The following is an 18,648-nucleotide window of genomic DNA, read 5'->3' as shown; positions in this document are numbered from 1 at the left end:
CAGATGACCAAATATATATATATATATATATATATATATAATATATTTGGTCTTCATCCACAGTTCCAGAAAATGCTTCAGAACCATAAAGGTGAAATGGGTGTTTTGTTATTAATGAAGGTGACTTTTGGACCCCATCCAAGAGCAGGCACTGGTTGCCAGGAAGACCAATCATGTGATTGAAGGGATGGAACTTTCAGTCCTACCCCCTCCACCCCCAACCTCTGGGGGAAAGAAGAGGAGCTAGAGGTTGAATCAGCCAATGGTCAGTGACTTAGCCAATTATGACTATGTGATGAAGCCTTCATTAAAACCCAAGTGGACAGTGGTTTAGTCTTTTTTTTTTTCTCCTGAAAGCTTCCATGCTTGGGGAACTGGAAAGCTACCACATGCTGCTGAACCAGGCGTCAAGTTCCATGAGAACAGAAGCTCCTTGGCTAAGGACCTCACCCTATGTATCTCTTCATCTTGCTGTTGATTTGTATTCTTTATCCTGTCCTTTAATAAGCTGGTAAATTTAAGTGTTTCCCTGAGTTCTGTGAGAAACTGTAGCAAATTAATGAAACCTAAGGAGGATGTCTTAGAAACCTCCAATCTGTAGCTGGTCTGTCAGAAGCACAGGTAATAGCCTGAGGCTTGCTACTTGCATCTGAAGGGGATGGGGATGGGGACAGTCTTGTGGGACTGAATCCTTAACCTATGGAATCTGATGCTAACCCCCAGTAGATACTGTCAGCACTGAGTTTATTGGACATCCTGCTGGTGTCCAAGAATTGTGTTGTATGTGTGGGAACACACACACACACACACACACACACACAAACACATTGGAATTGGGTCCAAGAACTCTAAAAGAATCACCAATCTGCAGAATTTTCTTTTTTAAAATCAATGTGTTGACAGTTATTGTCAATCTGTATAATGAACAAGAGTTTGTTTGGGGTTTTTTTTCACTTTAGAAATACATAATCATTTTATTATAATTAGCCTAGAAAAACTCACCTTTTATTTTGATTTGTCTCTTTTTTAATATTCTAATTTGGCTACCAAAAAAATTTCATAATGTTTGAGTTACTCAAAATTTGAGAATGTAAAGCAGACCTGAATATTATTATTCTTTCCTTTATAAACTAAAAGAGCAAGAAAAAAGGAAAAGGTATCTTAGAAGTTTGATTATTTTGGATTTGGGGACAAATTTTAAGAAAAATAAGTTACTTCAACAAGAGTGCTGGTGGTTGAAGTAGTAGGAAACAGGGTTTAAGGTGTATTTTGAAGATAGAGCCAGCAAAACTTTCTGACTTAATGATTTTTAAGGGAGTAGCCTCAAAAAATAAATGGTTTTTTAGGGGTACCTCGGTGGCTCAGTCAGTTAAGCATCAGACTTCGGCTCAGGTCATGATCTCCAGTTTGTGGGATCAAATCCAGAATCAAGCTGTCAACACAGAGCCCAGTTGGGATTCTGTCTCTCTCCCTCTTTCTCTCTTTCTGCCTCCCTCTGTTGCTCTCTTTCAAAATAAATAAACATTTTTAGGGGTGCCTGGGTGGCTCAGTCGGTTAAGCGTCCAACTTTCACTTAGGTCATGATCTCGCAGTTCATGGGTTCGAGCCCCGCGTCGGGCTCTGTGCTGACTGTCAGCTCAGAGCCTGGAGCCTGTTTCAGAGTCTGTGACTCCCTCTCTCTCTGACCCTCCCCTGCTCACGCTGTCTCTCTCTCTCAGAAATATATAAAACATGAGCCCCAATAAAAAAAACATTTTTAAAAAAATTTTTAATAAATAAATAAACATTTTTTAAAAATAGATGATTGCTTTCCTGTGGTTCCCTGTTATGGCCTTTGTGTTGGGGAGCCAAAAAAAATTTTTAAACATTTGTAAGTAAGTGATCCCAGTATCATCAGGAGGCTTTATTTTCTACTTTGACAAAGTTAACCTTCTAGTTAGCTTTGTACACATGTTGATATTCACTTTCTCAAATATCAACCCTTTGGTGAAATAAAGCAACTGTTTCATTTTTGTGATAAGAATTTTTAAAAATCAGATACAGGGTGCCTGGGTGGCTCAGTCGGTTGGACACCCAACTCTTGATTTCCATTCAGGTCAAGATCCAACTGTTTGTAAAATCGAGGCTCGCCTGGAGTTTTGTGCTGTCAACAGACAATATTTGTAATTTTACATGAAAAATTGATGTTTTTTTTCTCAAAAACAATTTTTCTACATTGAATGTGATTTTTTAATGTTCATGTATTAGTTTTTGAAAGAGAGAGAGAGAGAATGCACAGGCAAGTGGGGGAAGGGCAGAAACAGATGGAGAGAGAGAATGCCAAGCAGTTTCCACACTGTCAGTGCAGTTGAGGCTTCTCTCTCATAAACTGTGAGATCATGACCTGAGCCTAGATCAGAAGTCTGACCCTCAACTGATTGAGCTACCCAGGGGCCCTCGGGGAAGTCTGTTTCTTATTCGTATCTCTATCACTCTGCCAATCTCTGGCTAACAACAGAAACATTTTCAACTCCCAGATGACTTGAAAATATAGAAAAAGAATCCTGTAATGATTATATGAGTAGCCCCTCATTATCAATTCAATACCAGATGATTATATTAATCTTGATAATCTCATTTCCCTTGCCAGTGATCGATTAGGAAATGACATGTGTCTCAATTTTGAAATGAGGTAAAGCCTAAGAGGCTTCCAGAATAGGTTTTCCCACTTCTGAAAAGAGACACAAAAATGGATTTGTCCCTCCTCTGTTTCTAGTGGTTCAGACTGGATATGATTTGGGAAAGAGCTATAAGCATCTTGCTACCAGCCTGAAAATGAAGCCAACACAATATGAAGTGGGATGGGGGGAATACACAGAAACTGGATCTGAGCCCTGGTTGGACTTACTGTTATTGACAATATTTCCTCTCCCATTGGAATTTATTTCTCATGACGTTTTTCCCTAGATTTTTTGAGTAATGATCGACAAACAAACGTTGCATATATTTATCTGTGCAATTTGATTTTGTTTGCTATTCAATAGACATTTATTGATTCCATCCTAGAAGGGCACTTTGCAGAACACTGGAACCCACAGATGGTTCCTGCAGTTGAAGGATTTATACTCTAGCAGATAACCTTGAAAAGCATCTGGAAATGTCATTTTTTATTGAGGTATTATTAACATATTAGTTTCAGGTGTCTAACATAATTCAGTATTTGTATTGTTTAAGAAAAAAAACAAGAGGTGCCTGGGCGGCTCAGTTGATTAGAGGCTGCCTCTTGGTTTCAGCTCAGGTCATGATCTCAGGGTTCATGGATTCAAGTGTCACATCAGGCTACATGATGGTGGTGTGGAGCCTGCTTGGGATTCTCTCTCTCTCTCTCTCTCTCTCTCTCTCTCTCTCGCTCTCGCTCTCGCTCTCTGTCCCTCCCCTGCTCAATCTCTCTCTCTCAAAATAAATAAACTTTTAAAAAATCCAACCAAGTAAATAGCTTCTGAAAACATAGAATTCTTTTAAAGTACCTGGGAGGAAGATGGGCCCTGTTCTTTCAGAACCATGATTTTTAAGTTGCTCTTTCCTCAAGGACTGACAACCTGATGAAGGATAAAGAAGCCTAAATTCTGTGTTTGGGAATCTATGGTCACTATATAATATATGCACTTCTGTCCTAGTCTCACCATGTCCATTTCCTAATCTGTAAAAATGGAAATAATAACTGTATCTTACAGGGCTATTACCAATTGCTTAAAAAGACCACAATTTGGGGCGTCTGGGTGACTCAGTCAGCTGAGCATCTGACTTTGGCTCAGGTCATGATCTCACAGTCTGTGAGTTCCAGCCCACATCAGGCTCTGGGCTGACAGCTCAAAGCCTAAAGCTGCTTCAGATTCTGTCTCCCTCTCTCTCCACCCCTCCCCTGCTCGCACTTTGTCTGTCTCTCTCTCTCTCAAAAATAAACATTAAAAAAATTTTTTTTAATAAACTAAATTTTTTTTAAAAGATCACAATTTAAGTCATATTAGCTGGCTGCTGCTGCAGAAGTGATCCTCATACAGGTACATCCAGTACTGGGAAACATGAGTCTCTCTGAACTATACCTAATGTTGGTAAGCAATGTGCTTTTCATACTCCCACAGTTTTGAAACATTTATTATCAGGAAAACAATGGAACTCAAAGACGACCCACGGTGCAATCCAGCTCCCTCCATCTTCAGCCGTGGCGATCAGACTGCCCGGCCACAGGTTGGCGCTAGGCACTCCTGGGACTCGGCTGACCTGCCCGGACTTGAGGCAGCCAATGGGTAAGCGCTCCTGGAGTGGGCGGGCCTGCGAAGGGACCAACCGGGCTTGTGGGCAGATTAAGAGCAGTCTCGTCCCGCCTCCGAGCCACGTGGGATTTTTCTCTTCCTGCGAATAGCGGCCCAAGCACGAGCAATGGCGCCGTATCAGATGACGACCCAATACAGATCGCACAGCCAGGGGGCCAGCAGGAAGTGTTCCCATTACGCGAACTGGCTCCTTTTGCACAGTCGACGGGACTGGTGCAGGTTTAAGCACTTTCTGAAACCCTCAGTGCTTCTGGTGGAGGCACGTCGGCTGGAAAAGATTTTCGGTGAGTACGCTCAGATCTTTACCGCGGGGCCCCACCTTNGTATCCCAGTGACCTTCGCCAGCCCCACTCCCCGCCAGGCCCCCCCACCCCAAACCCTTGGGAACCCTCCATTCTCCACAGGCCCAAGTAGAACCCTCCATTCTCTACAGGTCCAAGCGGAGCCCTCCTCCCGAGGTTCGAACAGGAGTTCAAAGTCCTGCTCCGGATGGGAGAGCCCGACTCCGAGGGCAAAGTGGAAGTCTTCATCATGGGGAAGCGCCGCTACCGGAAGCGTGCCAAAAGCCTGATTAGCACTTTGGCCGCGAAGCCAGAAAGGAAACTGTGTGGAGGTGAGGAGCGCCCTGTGCCGAGGCACGGGCCACGGGAACTGGCACTTCTACCACTCCCCTCCCACAAGGCTGGGACTCCTTCCCATCGTAGGATGCTAGGGCTCCTAGGTTTCCAGAGGAATCACAGAAACCCTGGAGTACGGCACTGCGGGAGACAGCTGGCAAACCCCAAGGGAGGAGGAACCATAAGGAACCCCTGCCTTAGCCCCTTCCCGCCTGTCGTTTCAGAAGTTGGGAAGGAATCCATCTGGACCCTACTTTCTGAGATAAAACCCGAGTCTGGGAAGTCCTGTACTCCGGGATTCTCAGCCTTCAAATGAACCCAAGAGCACTGTAAAAATGCAGATTGCTCACCATGACTTCTCCCAAGCCCACCTAGGAGTTAGGCATATTGACAAACCAAAACCTCTTTGTTCCTCAGTCTCCTTACCTATAAAATGGGTCTAGTCCTTGTAGCCTTCATATAGGTAAGGATTAAATGAATGAATACAATAAAGCACTTAGAATACATAGAAAATACTTGATAGAACAAAGCACTTAGAATACATAGAAAATACTTGATAAGTATGAGCTGTCGTTATTTTGTTGGATGTTCTGGGTGATTCTAACATAGGTGGCCCGCTCCAAGGTGACCAGTAAGGTAGACTCAGCAGTGTTTCTGTGGAGTTGCTTTCCCTGTGTTTCCTGTGTGTTCTCCTGGACAGTATATGCTTGCTCAGTTTCATGCTTTTCTTACAGGCATAATGATGCTCAGCATTAAGAAGTCTGTTAAAAAAGAGAATGCTGATTCCGATGCTTCCGTCTCCACTGCAGCAATGACGAGCCTGGATGAAGCCATGCAGTCACTGGAAATAGGTCGGGAGACCGTCCAGGAACCTGTAACCAAAACAGTGTGATCTTTGTGCCTAGGCCCTTAGTGCAGGGGAGGGTGGTCTGAGTCAGGAGACTTAACCTCAGAGGCGCAGTCTAACTCTGCCTTTGCTCCTGTGACTAAGGAGAAATGAGTGTCAGTGTTCTACCCACCTTTCTCCTGCATAGATGTTTGTTTAAAGATTCAAACATGAGTGATAATTTTTAAAAAACTTTAAAAACATTTATAGATACATACTTAGATATAGATTAATATTGTCAAGGAAGGCAATCTTGGTTTGCTTCCTCCAAGATGGGAAAAGTAAGAATTACAAATGGTTGATTCTAACTTTTCATAGTGTTTTGTATTAGGTGAGTGTGGCTAGAACCTTTAATGTTCCCGGGAGCTTTTGTAGATTGGGAAGAACATTACTGTTTATGTTTTCATTAATGCTAATTTAAAAAATAAAATTTTCATTGATATTAAACAAATTTTATAAATCAGTTCTTAAGTGTTGAAACATTGATGACAAACTGATCCCATCCTCCTTGGCTTTTAGTTAAAAAGAAGTCTATTTTTCTTTGTCATGTCTTAAATAGCTTAAAAGGCAAAACACATGAGTACAAAATTTATTATGATTAGAACAAACCGTCTGTGTGTCTTCATTATTCCTATAATTCCAAATAGGATAGCTTTTCCTGGATTAAATCATGCTATTGGTTACTTTACTTTCTCAGTAAAAGAAAAAGTATTCCATTTTATGGAGTTTGCATATCCTGGGTTCACTGGCCAATTATCTCTGGATCAGATCCCAAGAATACTATTTATGGAGCATTTGGTGTAGGCCAGGTTCTGTTTAGTGCTTTACATACATTATTTGACTGGATCGTCATAATCTATGAAAATAGATATGATTATACCCATTTTACAGATGTGGAAAAGGCAGGGTGAGAACATTAAATAATGGATTGTCCTGCCTGTTTATCACTTTTCATGTTGATACATTTTCACATATACTATAAACTCCTTATGGCATTAGGGATGATTCAATTTTCTTTTACCCCCGAGGCCCTGGGCAAATAGTTAAACACTGGATTATTAACTTAGTTACAGTGATTGTCTTCATTTACTAACCAGTCAGCCCTAGTTAATGCAAATAATGGTGTTAATGAATAAAAACAAGGTGTACAGTCTGGCCATTTGACTATGTATGAATCCCTGTATATGACATACAATGTCAGAAGTCCTTAAGTTTCATAATATAATCAGGAAAAGATTTTGTTTTTTCCCCATTTCCCTTACGTTAACATTGTACTCCAGGTTCAACTTAAAGAATTGAGGAAGCTACTGGCTGTTTAAAAATGCCTCTAGCAGTAGGTGTTGGGGGCCCACCCAGGCAGCCCTGTAGAAAGTAGCCAGGGTCAGCCACTAGCCCAAAAGCTCAAGGTGAGTAAATCGGAGGTTCCAAGAAAGCTCCTCTAGGTTATGTCACACAACCCCCAGAAGAGAAGGTCCTGGCTTTACCACCAGTCTCAGCAGTGGGCTACAATTTGTAAGGGTAAGGCCTTAAAGACCTTGCCAGGCAAAAATGTGGAAAGTTTCTTTATAAACTTCCACATTTTTCAGCTTGGTCATGGTCAGATACACTCTCAGAATTCGAATTTGAGGTAGACTGTCTAGGGTAGCATTCAGGTGCTTTGGAACCTCAGACGTCTGGAGCCTGGGGTCTCTGAGACCACAGGGGATCTGCCACAGGGGGCGTTCTTTCCGCTCTGCCGTGTGGTCTTTGTCAGTGACCTCAGGGTTCTGCCGCCACTGACTCTAGGAGTGGCGATGCTCCATCTACAGGCACGAGCCCACCCTCTCTCTCAGACCCACCTCCCCTCCACCCTCACCCTCCTCTACCTCACTCCCGGGAGTACCTGCTAGAAGGCAGAGAAAGCAGCTTGCTGTGCCACTGCCTGGGCCCCTTTTTACAGTCCGTATTCACCTGCTAGAGCCTTGGGACTTCAGGTTTCCTGTTTCTCCCCTTACATGATGCAGGCTTTGCTTGATAAGTGTTTTTGTAATTCTGTTGTCTTTGTCATTTATGTATTGCCCTGGCCTATTTTTTTTTTAAGTTTTATTTATTTGTTTTGAGAGAGAGCAAGCAAAAGCAGGGGAGGGGTAGAGAGAAGGGGAAAGAGAATCCCAAGCAGGCTCTGCACTGGCATTGCAGAGCCCAGTTTAGGGCTTGAACCCGCGAACCGTGAGATCATGACCTGAGCCAAAGCAAAGAGTCAGATGCTCAACTGACTGAACCACCCAGATGCTCTGACCTGGTCTATTAATAGTTAAAAACTTCTCTATCATATTTGCATGGTAGATGTTTTCTTAGCACATGTAACTAATCCATTATTATTGTGAGGCACCGTTAGACTGTCTCTCCGTTTTGTTCGTTTGTGGGTGATCATCATTGTTGCTTATCCTTCCTGTTCTTGGTATACTTACAACTTTTTCCATATTCCTTTGGCCTATTCAGTTTACTAAATCCACCCTTCCCTCTATAAAGAAAATGTGCATATTTATATTTGATAGCCATTATCTATACTTAATAGAAGAAATAATACCCAGATATTTACCCTCCTACAATAAATACAGATTAAACATATCAATTTATATTTCTTATTTGTGAATTACAATCATCTTTAAATTTGTACATTAACTTATCACTTAGGTCATGACTAAGTGAGGGACTGTAAGGACTAAAACCTTTTCCCATTACCTTCTAGTTTCTTTCCAGTCACAAAAGTGACATAAGACAAATTAACAGAAAAGCAAATATCATATGTACAAAATCCCCGAAGACATGAGACACAAAGATAGGCAGTGAAAGCACAAGTTGGACTGGCTTAGCTAATCTTTTTACTGGACTCTAATGTGGCTTTAGATGTAAAATTAGATAGGTCTGTTCTATCCGCCATTTTCTCTGGAACCTCCAGCTTGGGGACATTTTTCTTTTTCCTAAAGTATGTCCTTTAAAAGTTCCATTCAGGGACCCCGATGCAACCTTGACCCCGGTCCACCTAGGAATGGCCCGGTTTGTGTTCCTCACGGGGGACCCCAGGAGTTGGGAAAACAACATTGATCCAGAAAGCCGGTGAGATTTTAAAATCCTCTGGAGTGCCTGTCAATGGATTTTACACAGAAGTCAGACAGGGAGAGAATAGGATTCAACGTCCTCATTATCATCCCACACGCAGGGAGTTTGGTCCAGAATTGGGTCAGAGCCTCGGCCCGGAAAACACGAGGGCAGAGCGAGGCAGCACGCGGTGGATTTGACCTCGAGCAGCGGCACTTCCGGTGCTGAGGGCCTTGGGTACAGCCGTGGTCCCGGGCACCGAGTGTGTGGCGTGGAGGAGACCGGGAAGATGGTGCTGTCCAATCAGCCTTTCATCCAGGCTGTTCGTCAGACGTTGTCCACCCCAGGGACTGGAGTCCTGGGCACAATCCCAGACCTCAAGGAAAGCCGCTGACCCTGGTGGAAGAGCTGAGAAACGCACGACGTTCGGGTGCTCAGCGTCACCAAGGAAAACAGAAGCCACCTTTCGCCGGATACTGTGACGTGTGTCAGAGCGCGTGCAGAGCGGCAGGAAGCGAAGATGGGTTGTGGCCTCGCTTTGTGCACTTGAAGAGATGTGCGGGTTCACGCGGCGCCGCATCAGTGCCCCTCCCGTCAAGGATATAGGTTTTCAGGTTTAGGAAGTATTTTCCAGAGAAAGCCTGACAGCTGTCCGCCATAAAATGTTTAAAGGATCAGTTAGCCTTAATACTCGATTGACGCTCCAAAATTAACAATCCACTGTGGCTTATTTATGCTGACGGGGTTCTGTTTATTTCCTCTTGCAGTTGTACATATGATTTTGGCAAATTATGAAATGAGAAATGGCTTTTAGAGTATTAGATGGAACTTGCCGCCATTGAAGTTTGTAAATGTGTTCTGGGGAAGGGCGAGAGAGTGATCGCTACCTAATCAGTTTTGCATGTCATGAAAATTAAATCCCTGTCCAGGGGCAACTGTAGCTTCTAGGGATACCAGTTAGTTGGTTTTTTAAAAATAGTTCAGAAAAAAAGCATTTTGGGTCCTCCCTACCCATCTCATTGTATATTTGTTTGCTTATTGATTAATAAAAATAAATGTGGTGGTTGTAAGTAAATAAATAACTAAATATTCCATTTATGAGGGTGAACTCTTATTTTTCCCCCAGAAAATAACCTTCATTCCACTAGTGTTCTTAAAAGGAGACTTTTGCTAGATAGTCTTCAGTTGACTACTATTATCTCTCAGCCCTTTAAAGTTCTTACAGGGTCTGGATGCCATTGCTAATTAAGATTTCTGCCTGGTCTAGGGTCGCCTGGGTGGCTCAGTCGGTTAAGCCTCCTCCTCCTCCTCCTGGTTTCAGCTCAGGTCATGATCTTGAGTTTCATGGGTTTGAGCCCCAAATGAGACTCTGTACTAACAGTGCAGAGCCTACTTACGATTCTCTCTCTCTCTCTCTCTCTCTCTGCCCCACACACACCCCACCCCCTCACTCTCTCTTGCCCTCAAAATCAATAAGCTTATTAAAAAAGAAAAAAAAAGATTTCTGCATCATCTAATTGTTTTTCTCCTGGAAAGGTTTTATTATGCACAGAGGTGGGAGAGAACTCAGGGTTCAGTCCTTGGCAGCTGCTTTGCTCATGGCAGCCAAGACGGTGCTCAGCTCCCCTCTATTCCTCTTGGCAGATGTGTGTCTCCACCGTTTTCTTGATGAACCTCTGGGCCTGGTTGTCCTTAGCTCCATGGTGAGCCAACTGTATGTGGCGAAGCTGCACACCTCCCAGATTGGGTCCCAAGAACTTGATGTGCTTGGTGAGGCCCCCATGGCAGTGGTGGCTGTCCTCAGCTAGCTTCATGTTTCGGTCACTGCGTCCCTTACTGAGGCCCACGGCAGCCGTGGGGTAGCGCAGAGGCCCATGCTTCCTGGAAAGTTGGTCTAATTTTTTTTTAATACCTGTGGTACTTGTCAATAGTTACCCCTTTTCATACTAGATTCAGTATCTTCTCTGTTTCTTGGTAAGACTTGCCAGAATTCTTCCTACTAATTTTTTTAATATAAACTTAATTTTTTTAGAATAGCTTTCGATTTACAGAAAAATCGTGAAAATACAAAGAATACCCATTTACCCCACACCCAGCTTCCCCTATTAACATCTTATAATGATATATACATTTATTTTAATTGTTAAAAACAAAACAACAGGCCCAAAATGGAGTTGTTTATGCTAAGCACCACATCACCAATCTCAAACTAAATTTAATTACAGTTTCAGCTCTCCCAGAAATAGAGTCATAAATCAATTAGTCAGGAATCGCCTGGTCAGCACTAAATAATCCGATAGACGCCTGTCTATCTCTTAAAAGATTAACTGTGCAATAGGGGCACCTGGGTAGCTTAGTCGGTTAAGCGTCCGACTTTCGCTTAGGTCATGATCTCACGATTCGTGGGTTCGAGCCCCGCGTCGGGCTCTGTGCTGACTGCCAGCTCGGAGCCTGGAGCCTGTTTCAGAGTCTGTGACTCTCTCTCTCTGACCCTCCCCTGCTCACGCTCGCTCTCTCTCTCTCTCCTAGAAATAAATAAAACATTAAAAAAAAAAAAGATTGTGCAATAACCAGCTTGCTTTTTTGCCTAGTATAACTTCCTTGCTTCTCTTCTCTTTTGCCTATAAAAGTCTTTCACTTTGTACAGCTCCATAGAGCTCCTTTTTATCTGCTAGATTGGATACTACCTTATTTGAATAGATTTTTACTTAAATAACTATTAAAATTTTAGTACGCTTCAGTTTATTTTTTAACACAATTGATGTACCAATATTGATATATTACTATTAACTGAAGTCCATACCTCATTCTGACCACCTTAGTTTTTACCTAATGTCTTTTTTATGTTCCAGGATCCCACATTACATGTAGCTTTCATCTCACCTTAGGCTCCTCTTGGCTGTTAAAGCTTTGCATACTTTCTTTGCTTTTAATTACCTTGATAATTTTGAGGAGTACTGGTCAGCTATATTATTAGATGCCCCTTTATTGTAATTTGTCTGACTTTTTTTCTCAAAATTAGACTGGAGTTATGGGCTTGGGGGAAGACCACAGAGGTAACCTGCCACTTCATCACACTGTATCAAAGGTACATATTATGAAACGATTTCACTCTTGATGTTGACCTTGATCATCTAGCTGAGGTAGTCTTTGACAGGCTTCTCCACTGTAAAGTTACACATACACCTCTTCCTCTACTGTACCCTTGGAAGGAAGACACCATGTGTAGTTCACAACTAAAAAGCAAGGAGGGGCTCCTGTTGGCTTAGTCAGCTGAACGTCCACTCGATTTCAGCTCAGGTTATGCTCTCACGGTTTGTGGGCTCAAGCCCCATATCAGGATCTGTACTGACTCCCTCTCTCTCTGCCCCTCCCCTGCTCTCTCTCTCTCACTCTCTCTAAAAATAAATAAATAAATATCAAAAAAAAAAAAAGCAGAGGAAGGAGTTAGGCTCGACTTCCTCGAGGCCTAGTATCTATATAAACTATTTGGAATTCTGCACAGACTTGTCTATGCTTCCTCATTTATTTATTCAATCATTTATTTGCATCACTATGGATTCACATCTTACTAATCTTTTTTAAAAACCAGCATTTGGTTTTGTTATTTCTATTTTGTTTGTGTTTCATTTTCCTTTGGTCTCTGCCTTAATCTTTTTTTTTTTTTTTTTTTTTGCTTTGTTTCCTTAAGATTATAGTTTTCTCTTATTTTTGGAGTTGAACGTTTACCTCAATTCATTTTCATTCTTTTAGATAACTGCAGTACAAGGAGGGATCCACAACTTCTCCCCCCCCACCTCCCTCCACTCAAGGACCCCTCTCTAGAGCTCTGGAATAACTGCCCAATGGCAGCAGCCTCCTCTGTCGGGCTTAGATGTCAGACTTCAGATCTGCTCTTAGCTGCCCTTTCTCTTGGGATATCAGGCTCCTCTATTACTGGAAGCCTTCCTATCAAAGACTACCTATGAAGGGACTGCAGCTGCGTTGTAAATATCCCACACTCTGCAAATTTCCACAGGGCTCATTTTGCCATAGAAAGGCAACTGGTTACTTATTACTGATTTCTTTTAAAGTCTTAGCAACAACCCACAAGCCCTGACAAAGGCTGTACATTGACCCTAATAGTTTGGCTTCTATGCCCTTTTGCGTGCTTATTACAAGTTCTTCCTATCATTATCCTATTATTAATTTTTAAAGAATTATGACATTTCCAAATTTGGTCAATTCCTAGTTCCCAGACCTGATGCCAAAGTTAGCCACCAGATGGAATGAAATCTTATCTTAATTACATTCCTGGCTAGTTCTTTAAGGGTAAAAAGAGGCCATTTGCTTCAGAGAATTTAGGCTGAAAAAGAATGGGAGGGACCCTGATACATAGGATAGGACATCTGGATTGATGCCCCTGAAAATCTTTGAGTTTCCAGATTCCTGTGAATCCTCTGAGGCTTCAGAATTGCCTTATCTGAAGAGAGCTACTTCACCCCCGGTCATACTCCCTTCCTGGAGCAGCCCACATCCAATCACTGATCAGTGTGGTGATACAAAGTCTTGGCCCTCTTACCCCAGCTCAGGACAACTTAAGGCCTATTCCTGCTTCAGAGATCCCCTGCCCCAGAGATCCAGATGAGGCGTTCCTTGGGCCTGCATCTTAGCTCACTTCCCCCTCTGCCCAATCCGGCTTCCTTTCCCTCCCCTCCACAGCCATTGATCCCTAATGAGCACCCTGCACACGGACAGGCTTCAAAAACTTGCTTCCCAGGAACTCAAAGTGCAACACACGCTAAGGCAAGACCACCCAGGGTTCCTGACACTCACTGACAGTCACTCACAGCTTCAGATCTGCCAGAGATAACTGGTTACCAAGTCCGTACCACACAATTCCAGGCAAAAATGGGGGAGTCAAAACTTGACATCGTCTGCTAGGCTTTTTCACTCCTTACTTTATGGCAGGATGTAACCGAGTCAAAGTTTTACAAGCATCCACTCTCCTTGTGTCCTGGCTCCTTCTAGAAGAACATTAGAGACCAAACACTGGAGGGTAGATGATCCTAAGAACACTGATGGGGAACAAATGCAGCTGCTGCTCTTGAGCCACTTTTTGTACTAGAACTAGAAAAAATAATTTAGGTGTGAATTCACTATGGTTTTTTTTTCACTATATTTATCCACTATATTTCTTATAGAATAAGGTATCATTAATCTTAAGGCTTTACCTCACTGACTAAAGAGTTGGTAGAAAGAGGATAAAAGAAATGTGGATTAAAAAAAATTAAATAAAGAAAGAAAGAAAGAAATGTGGATTGATGACTTCTATCCTGAGGACGATTAGGCAAGGACATAGGCCAACCATTAAAAAAAAAAGAGGTGAGGGGCACCTGGGTGGCTCAGTTGGTTAAGCAACCAACTTTGGTTCAGGTCATGATCTTGCAGTTTGTGGGTTTGGGCCCCACATTGGACTCTGTGCTGACAGTTCAGAGCCTGGAACCTGCTTCAGATTCTATATTTCCCTCTGTCTCTTCCCCTCCCTCCCTCATTCTCTCTTTCTCTCTCTCAAAAATAAATAAACATTTAAAAAAAGAGGTGAAGGGGCGCCTGGGTGGCTTAGTCGGTTAAGCGTCCGACTTTCGCTTAGGTCATGATCTCGCGGTTCGTGGGTTCGAGCCCCGCGTCGGGCTCTGTGCTGACTGCCGGCTCAGAGCCTGGAGCCTGTTTCAGAGTCTGTGACTCCCTCTCTCTCTGACCCTCCCCTGCTCACGCTGTCTCTCTCTCTCTCTCCTAGAAATAAATAAAACATTTTTAAACAATTAAAAAAAAAAAAGAGGTGAAAATTAGTTCTGGAGAGAATAGAATGTACCAGATAGATCCAAGGCAACTGGGAGTGCCATTTGAGATAAATGATCATGCAATATCGCTCAAAACCCGAGTAGGGTCTGTCTGTGGACAATGACAAGCTAATACTCAAAGTATTTAGAAATGCAAAGGATTAAGAAGAGCAAGACGCTCCTGTAGAAGAAAAATAAGAAAGCAGAGCTTTTTTTTTTTTTTTTAAGTTTATTTGAGAGAGAGAAGTGCAGAGAAGGAGAGGAGAGAGGCAGAGAGAGGCTCTCAAGCCGACTCGGCAATGCCAGTGCAGCGCCCCAGGCGGGCTCCATCCCAGCAACCAGGAGATCACGACATGAGCAGAAATCAAGGGTTGGACACTCAACCAACTGAGCCACCCAGGCACTCCAAGGTGGAGCTCTTCTGCTGCATATTTAGACCCTTTTAGATTTTTTTCTTTTCAGACATTTTTAAAACTGCAACAATTAAGACAGTGTGGTTTTAGTGTGAGAATAGACAAATACACCAATGAAAAAGGCAAAGAACCCTAAAATAGAATCATGAACAAATGGAGACTTGATTTATAGCAGAAAAGGCACTTTGGAGAAGTGGGGAAAGGATAATCTTTCACATAAACGATGGCAGGGCAACTGAATACATATCATTTAAAAGGGAGATCCTGCCTAGCTCAGTCAGAAGAGCACGTGACTCTTGATCTCAGGGTTACGACTTTGAGGCCTTCAAGGGATGTAGAAATTACTTAAATAAATAAAACTTTAAAAAATAAATAAGTAAAAAGGAAATGAAAAGAAAAGTGTGATCCTAGCTCAAACTATACACAAAAAACAACTGGGACGAGGGGGGAGAGAGGTGGTTGTGATTGTAAAAAGCACAACATGAGGGATCCTTATGGTATTGGAGCTGTTCAGTACCTGGACAGCAGTGGTGAATGCACAAACCTATAGGTCAAAAGAACTGTATAGACCTGAATTCACACACACATACACACACACAAACAAGCGCAAATAAAACTGGGGAATAGGTCGGTATCAATATCCTGGTTGTGACATTTTACTACAGTTTTTCAAAATATTACCATGATGGGAAATCGGTAAAGTGTACAAAGAATCTTTCTGTATTACTTCTTGAAACTGCATGTGAATCTACAATTATCTCAATAAATTTTTCAATTAAAAAATAAACCATAGATAAATTACAGATTAAATGCAAAAGGCAAAACAATAAATTTTCTGGAAGACAAATAGGGCCTTCTGACCTCAAGGACAGGAGAACTTGATTAAACAGGACACAAAAAGCACCAACCACAAGGGAATGCCTTCAGGGCATTAAAATTTTAAAATATCTTCAAATGATACCATTATAAAAGCAAAAAGGCAAACCACAGAACAGAGGAGATATTTATAACACATATGATGAACAAAGGGCTCATATCCAGGATATATACAGAGCTCCAACAAATCAGTAAGAAAAATACAGCTAACCTGATCACAAAGTGGGAAAGAGACAAACAGGCACTTCACAACAAAATAAAACTATGAAAGGTCTTCAATTTTATTCAGGGAACTATGAAATAAAACAACTGTGAGGCCCCATTGGTTTCCCATAGGAATAGTTACATTTAAGACTGAAAATACCAAGTAGAGGCAAAGATGCTGAACAACATGAACTCTCACATACTATGTTAGGAAAAGTGTAAATCACAAGTTTAGAGGGGAGCCTGGATGGCTCAGTCAGTTAAGCGTCCGACTCTCAGTTTCAGCTCAGATCACAATCTCACAGTTTGTGAGTTTGAGCCCCGCATCAGGCTCTGCGATGACAGTGTGGAGCCTTCTTGGGATTCGCTCTCTCTGTCCCTCCCCTACTCATACTGTCTCTGTCTCTCTCAAAATAGATAAATAAACTTTAAAAAAATGACAAGTTTAGAAAATACTTTGGCATCATCTATTAAGTTTCAAAAAACAAATATACTATGACTCAGCAATTCTACTCCTAGGTATACCCAACTGGGACAAGCCCCTAGCTAGCTCTATATGTCTACACCCAAAAGATTTGCATGTGTACATACACTGGGAGACTATTACAGACTGAATTGTGTCCCTCCCGCAAGTTCATATGGTAAGGCCTTAACCCATTGTGATTATCTGGAGTAGGACCTAATTAAGGTTACAGGAGGTCATAAGATCTGATAGGACTGATATCCTCATAAGAAAAGAAAGACACCACAGCTCCAGAGCATGCACTCACTCTTGCTCTCTCTCTCCGCACCCTCAGAGGAAAGACCATGTGGGACACAATGAGTGCGCAGCCATCTGCAAGCCAAGGCCTCACCAAAAACCAACCCTTGGATCTTGGGCTTCTAGTCTCCAAAACCGTGAGAAAATGAATTTCTGTTGTTGAACACTCAGTCTGGTATTTTGTTCTGGCAGCCTTAGCTGGAAAATACCGAAACAAAGAAGAATGTTTATTATAGCATTCATTACAATAGATAGCCCCAAACTGAAAACACCCCCTAAACCCCTCAATGTTTGAATGGATAAATGAATTCTGATATATTTATATAATGGAATATTATAAAACAAGGAAAATAAATGAAACAGCTATAGGTAACAAAATGCAGAAATCTTATGCTATTGAATAAATAAAGCTAGTCATGGAAGCAAACAATATGTATTCTTTTACTTTAACAACCATTAAAAAAGAAAAACTTAAGTATAATGTTTAGGAATGAATGTTTAGGTGATATAATTACAAAGACAAGGAAATGATTACCATACAAGAACTTTTGTTAAGAAGGAGAGGGACTGGGAAAGGCACAAGAGGGATTTCTAAGGTGCCTGTTGACAATGGTCTATTTTTTTTAACTTAGATATCTAGCACATGGGTGGTCACGTTGTGATAATTCATTGACCTTTACATTTATTTGTGTTTTGCACACTTTCCTACTTACATACAGTAAAACCTTGGATTGCGAGTAACTTGTTCTGAGACATTTCTAACAAATTTTAATTTGATAAACAAGCAATGTCTCACAATACAAGTAGTACCTGATGCCAAATGTCACATGATCACAACTGAGCCAATGGTTCTTGAAATTCGCTTTGATATACAAGTGCTTTAGATTATAAGCATGTTTCTGAAATGAATTATGCTTGCAAACCAAGGTTTTACTGTATTTCACAATAAAAATTTAAATATTTCTGGAAATGACAAAATATCAAAAAAAAGCATTTTTCTAGGAATGCATGCTACAAATCCTCTCTCATATATGATGGCTTATCATAGCAGAAGGCTAAAAGTTAAATAAATGTCCATCAACTGAGACCAGCAAAATAAGTCATCTTATTTTAATGTCATACTATAACATCTATATACTAAAATATGACTTAGCATTTTTTTCTTCTTTTTGTATTTTAGAGAGCAAGCATGCACAAGTGGGCGAAAGTGGCAGAGGGAGAGCAAGAGAATCTTAAGCAGGCTCCAAGCTCAGCACCCAACGATGCAGGGATAATGACCTGAGCTGAAATCAAGAGCCGGAAGCTCAATGAACTAAACCACCCAAGCGCCCCTATTTAACATTTTTAAATGGTTTATTTCTATATGTACTAATATGGGGAAATTTCCAAGATAAAATTATGTTTAAATTATACAGATCAACGTAGGAAATGTGTTGCCACTTACTAAATAAAATGTATATGTGCATATATAAAATATGCATATACAAACATATAATATTTATTTAAACATTTTAGCACCATGTGGTGCCAAAAAGTAAGGAAGTACTTAAATAAAAGGATGGATACCTTTTTTTTTTTTTTTTTTGAGAGAGAGAGTGAGTACAGGAGCAGGGGAGGGTCAGAGAAAGACAGGGAGACAGAGTCTGAAGCAGGCTCCAGGCTCTGAGCTGTCGGCA

The 18,648-nt window shown here is 41.6% G+C and overlaps 1 protein-coding gene and 1 pseudogene across 1 annotated transcript; both read left to right on the top strand.

Annotated features, from left to right (window-relative positions):
* Positions 1-4,381: 4,381 nt before the first annotated feature.
* LOC144236820 (uncharacterized) lies at positions 4,382-6,267 on the top strand. Its single transcript, XM_077770507.1, has 3 exons — positions 4,382-4,597; positions 4,747-4,926; positions 5,665-6,267. Exons 1-3 carry the CDS (start codon positions 4,420-4,422, stop codon positions 5,820-5,822), a joined length of 516 nt encoding a protein of 171 aa, XP_077626633.1. The 5' UTR covers positions 4,382-4,419; the 3' UTR covers positions 5,823-6,267.
* Positions 6,268-8,727: 2,460 nt separating this feature from the next.
* On the top strand, positions 8,728-9,447 carry LOC144236864 (cancer-related nucleoside-triphosphatase pseudogene; annotated as a pseudogene).
* The last annotated feature ends 9,201 nt before the right edge of the window (positions 9,448-18,648 follow it).

The sequence above is a fragment of the Crocuta crocuta genome, unplaced genomic scaffold, assembly GCF_008692635.1.
Source record: "Crocuta crocuta isolate KB4526 unplaced genomic scaffold, BGI_CrCroc_1.0 scaffold270, whole genome shotgun sequence".
Taxonomy (NCBI): Eukaryota; Metazoa; Chordata; class Mammalia; order Carnivora; family Hyaenidae; genus Crocuta; species Crocuta crocuta.
Note: the sequence above shows the minus strand (reverse complement) of the source record. Positions and strands in the feature narration are given on the sequence as shown.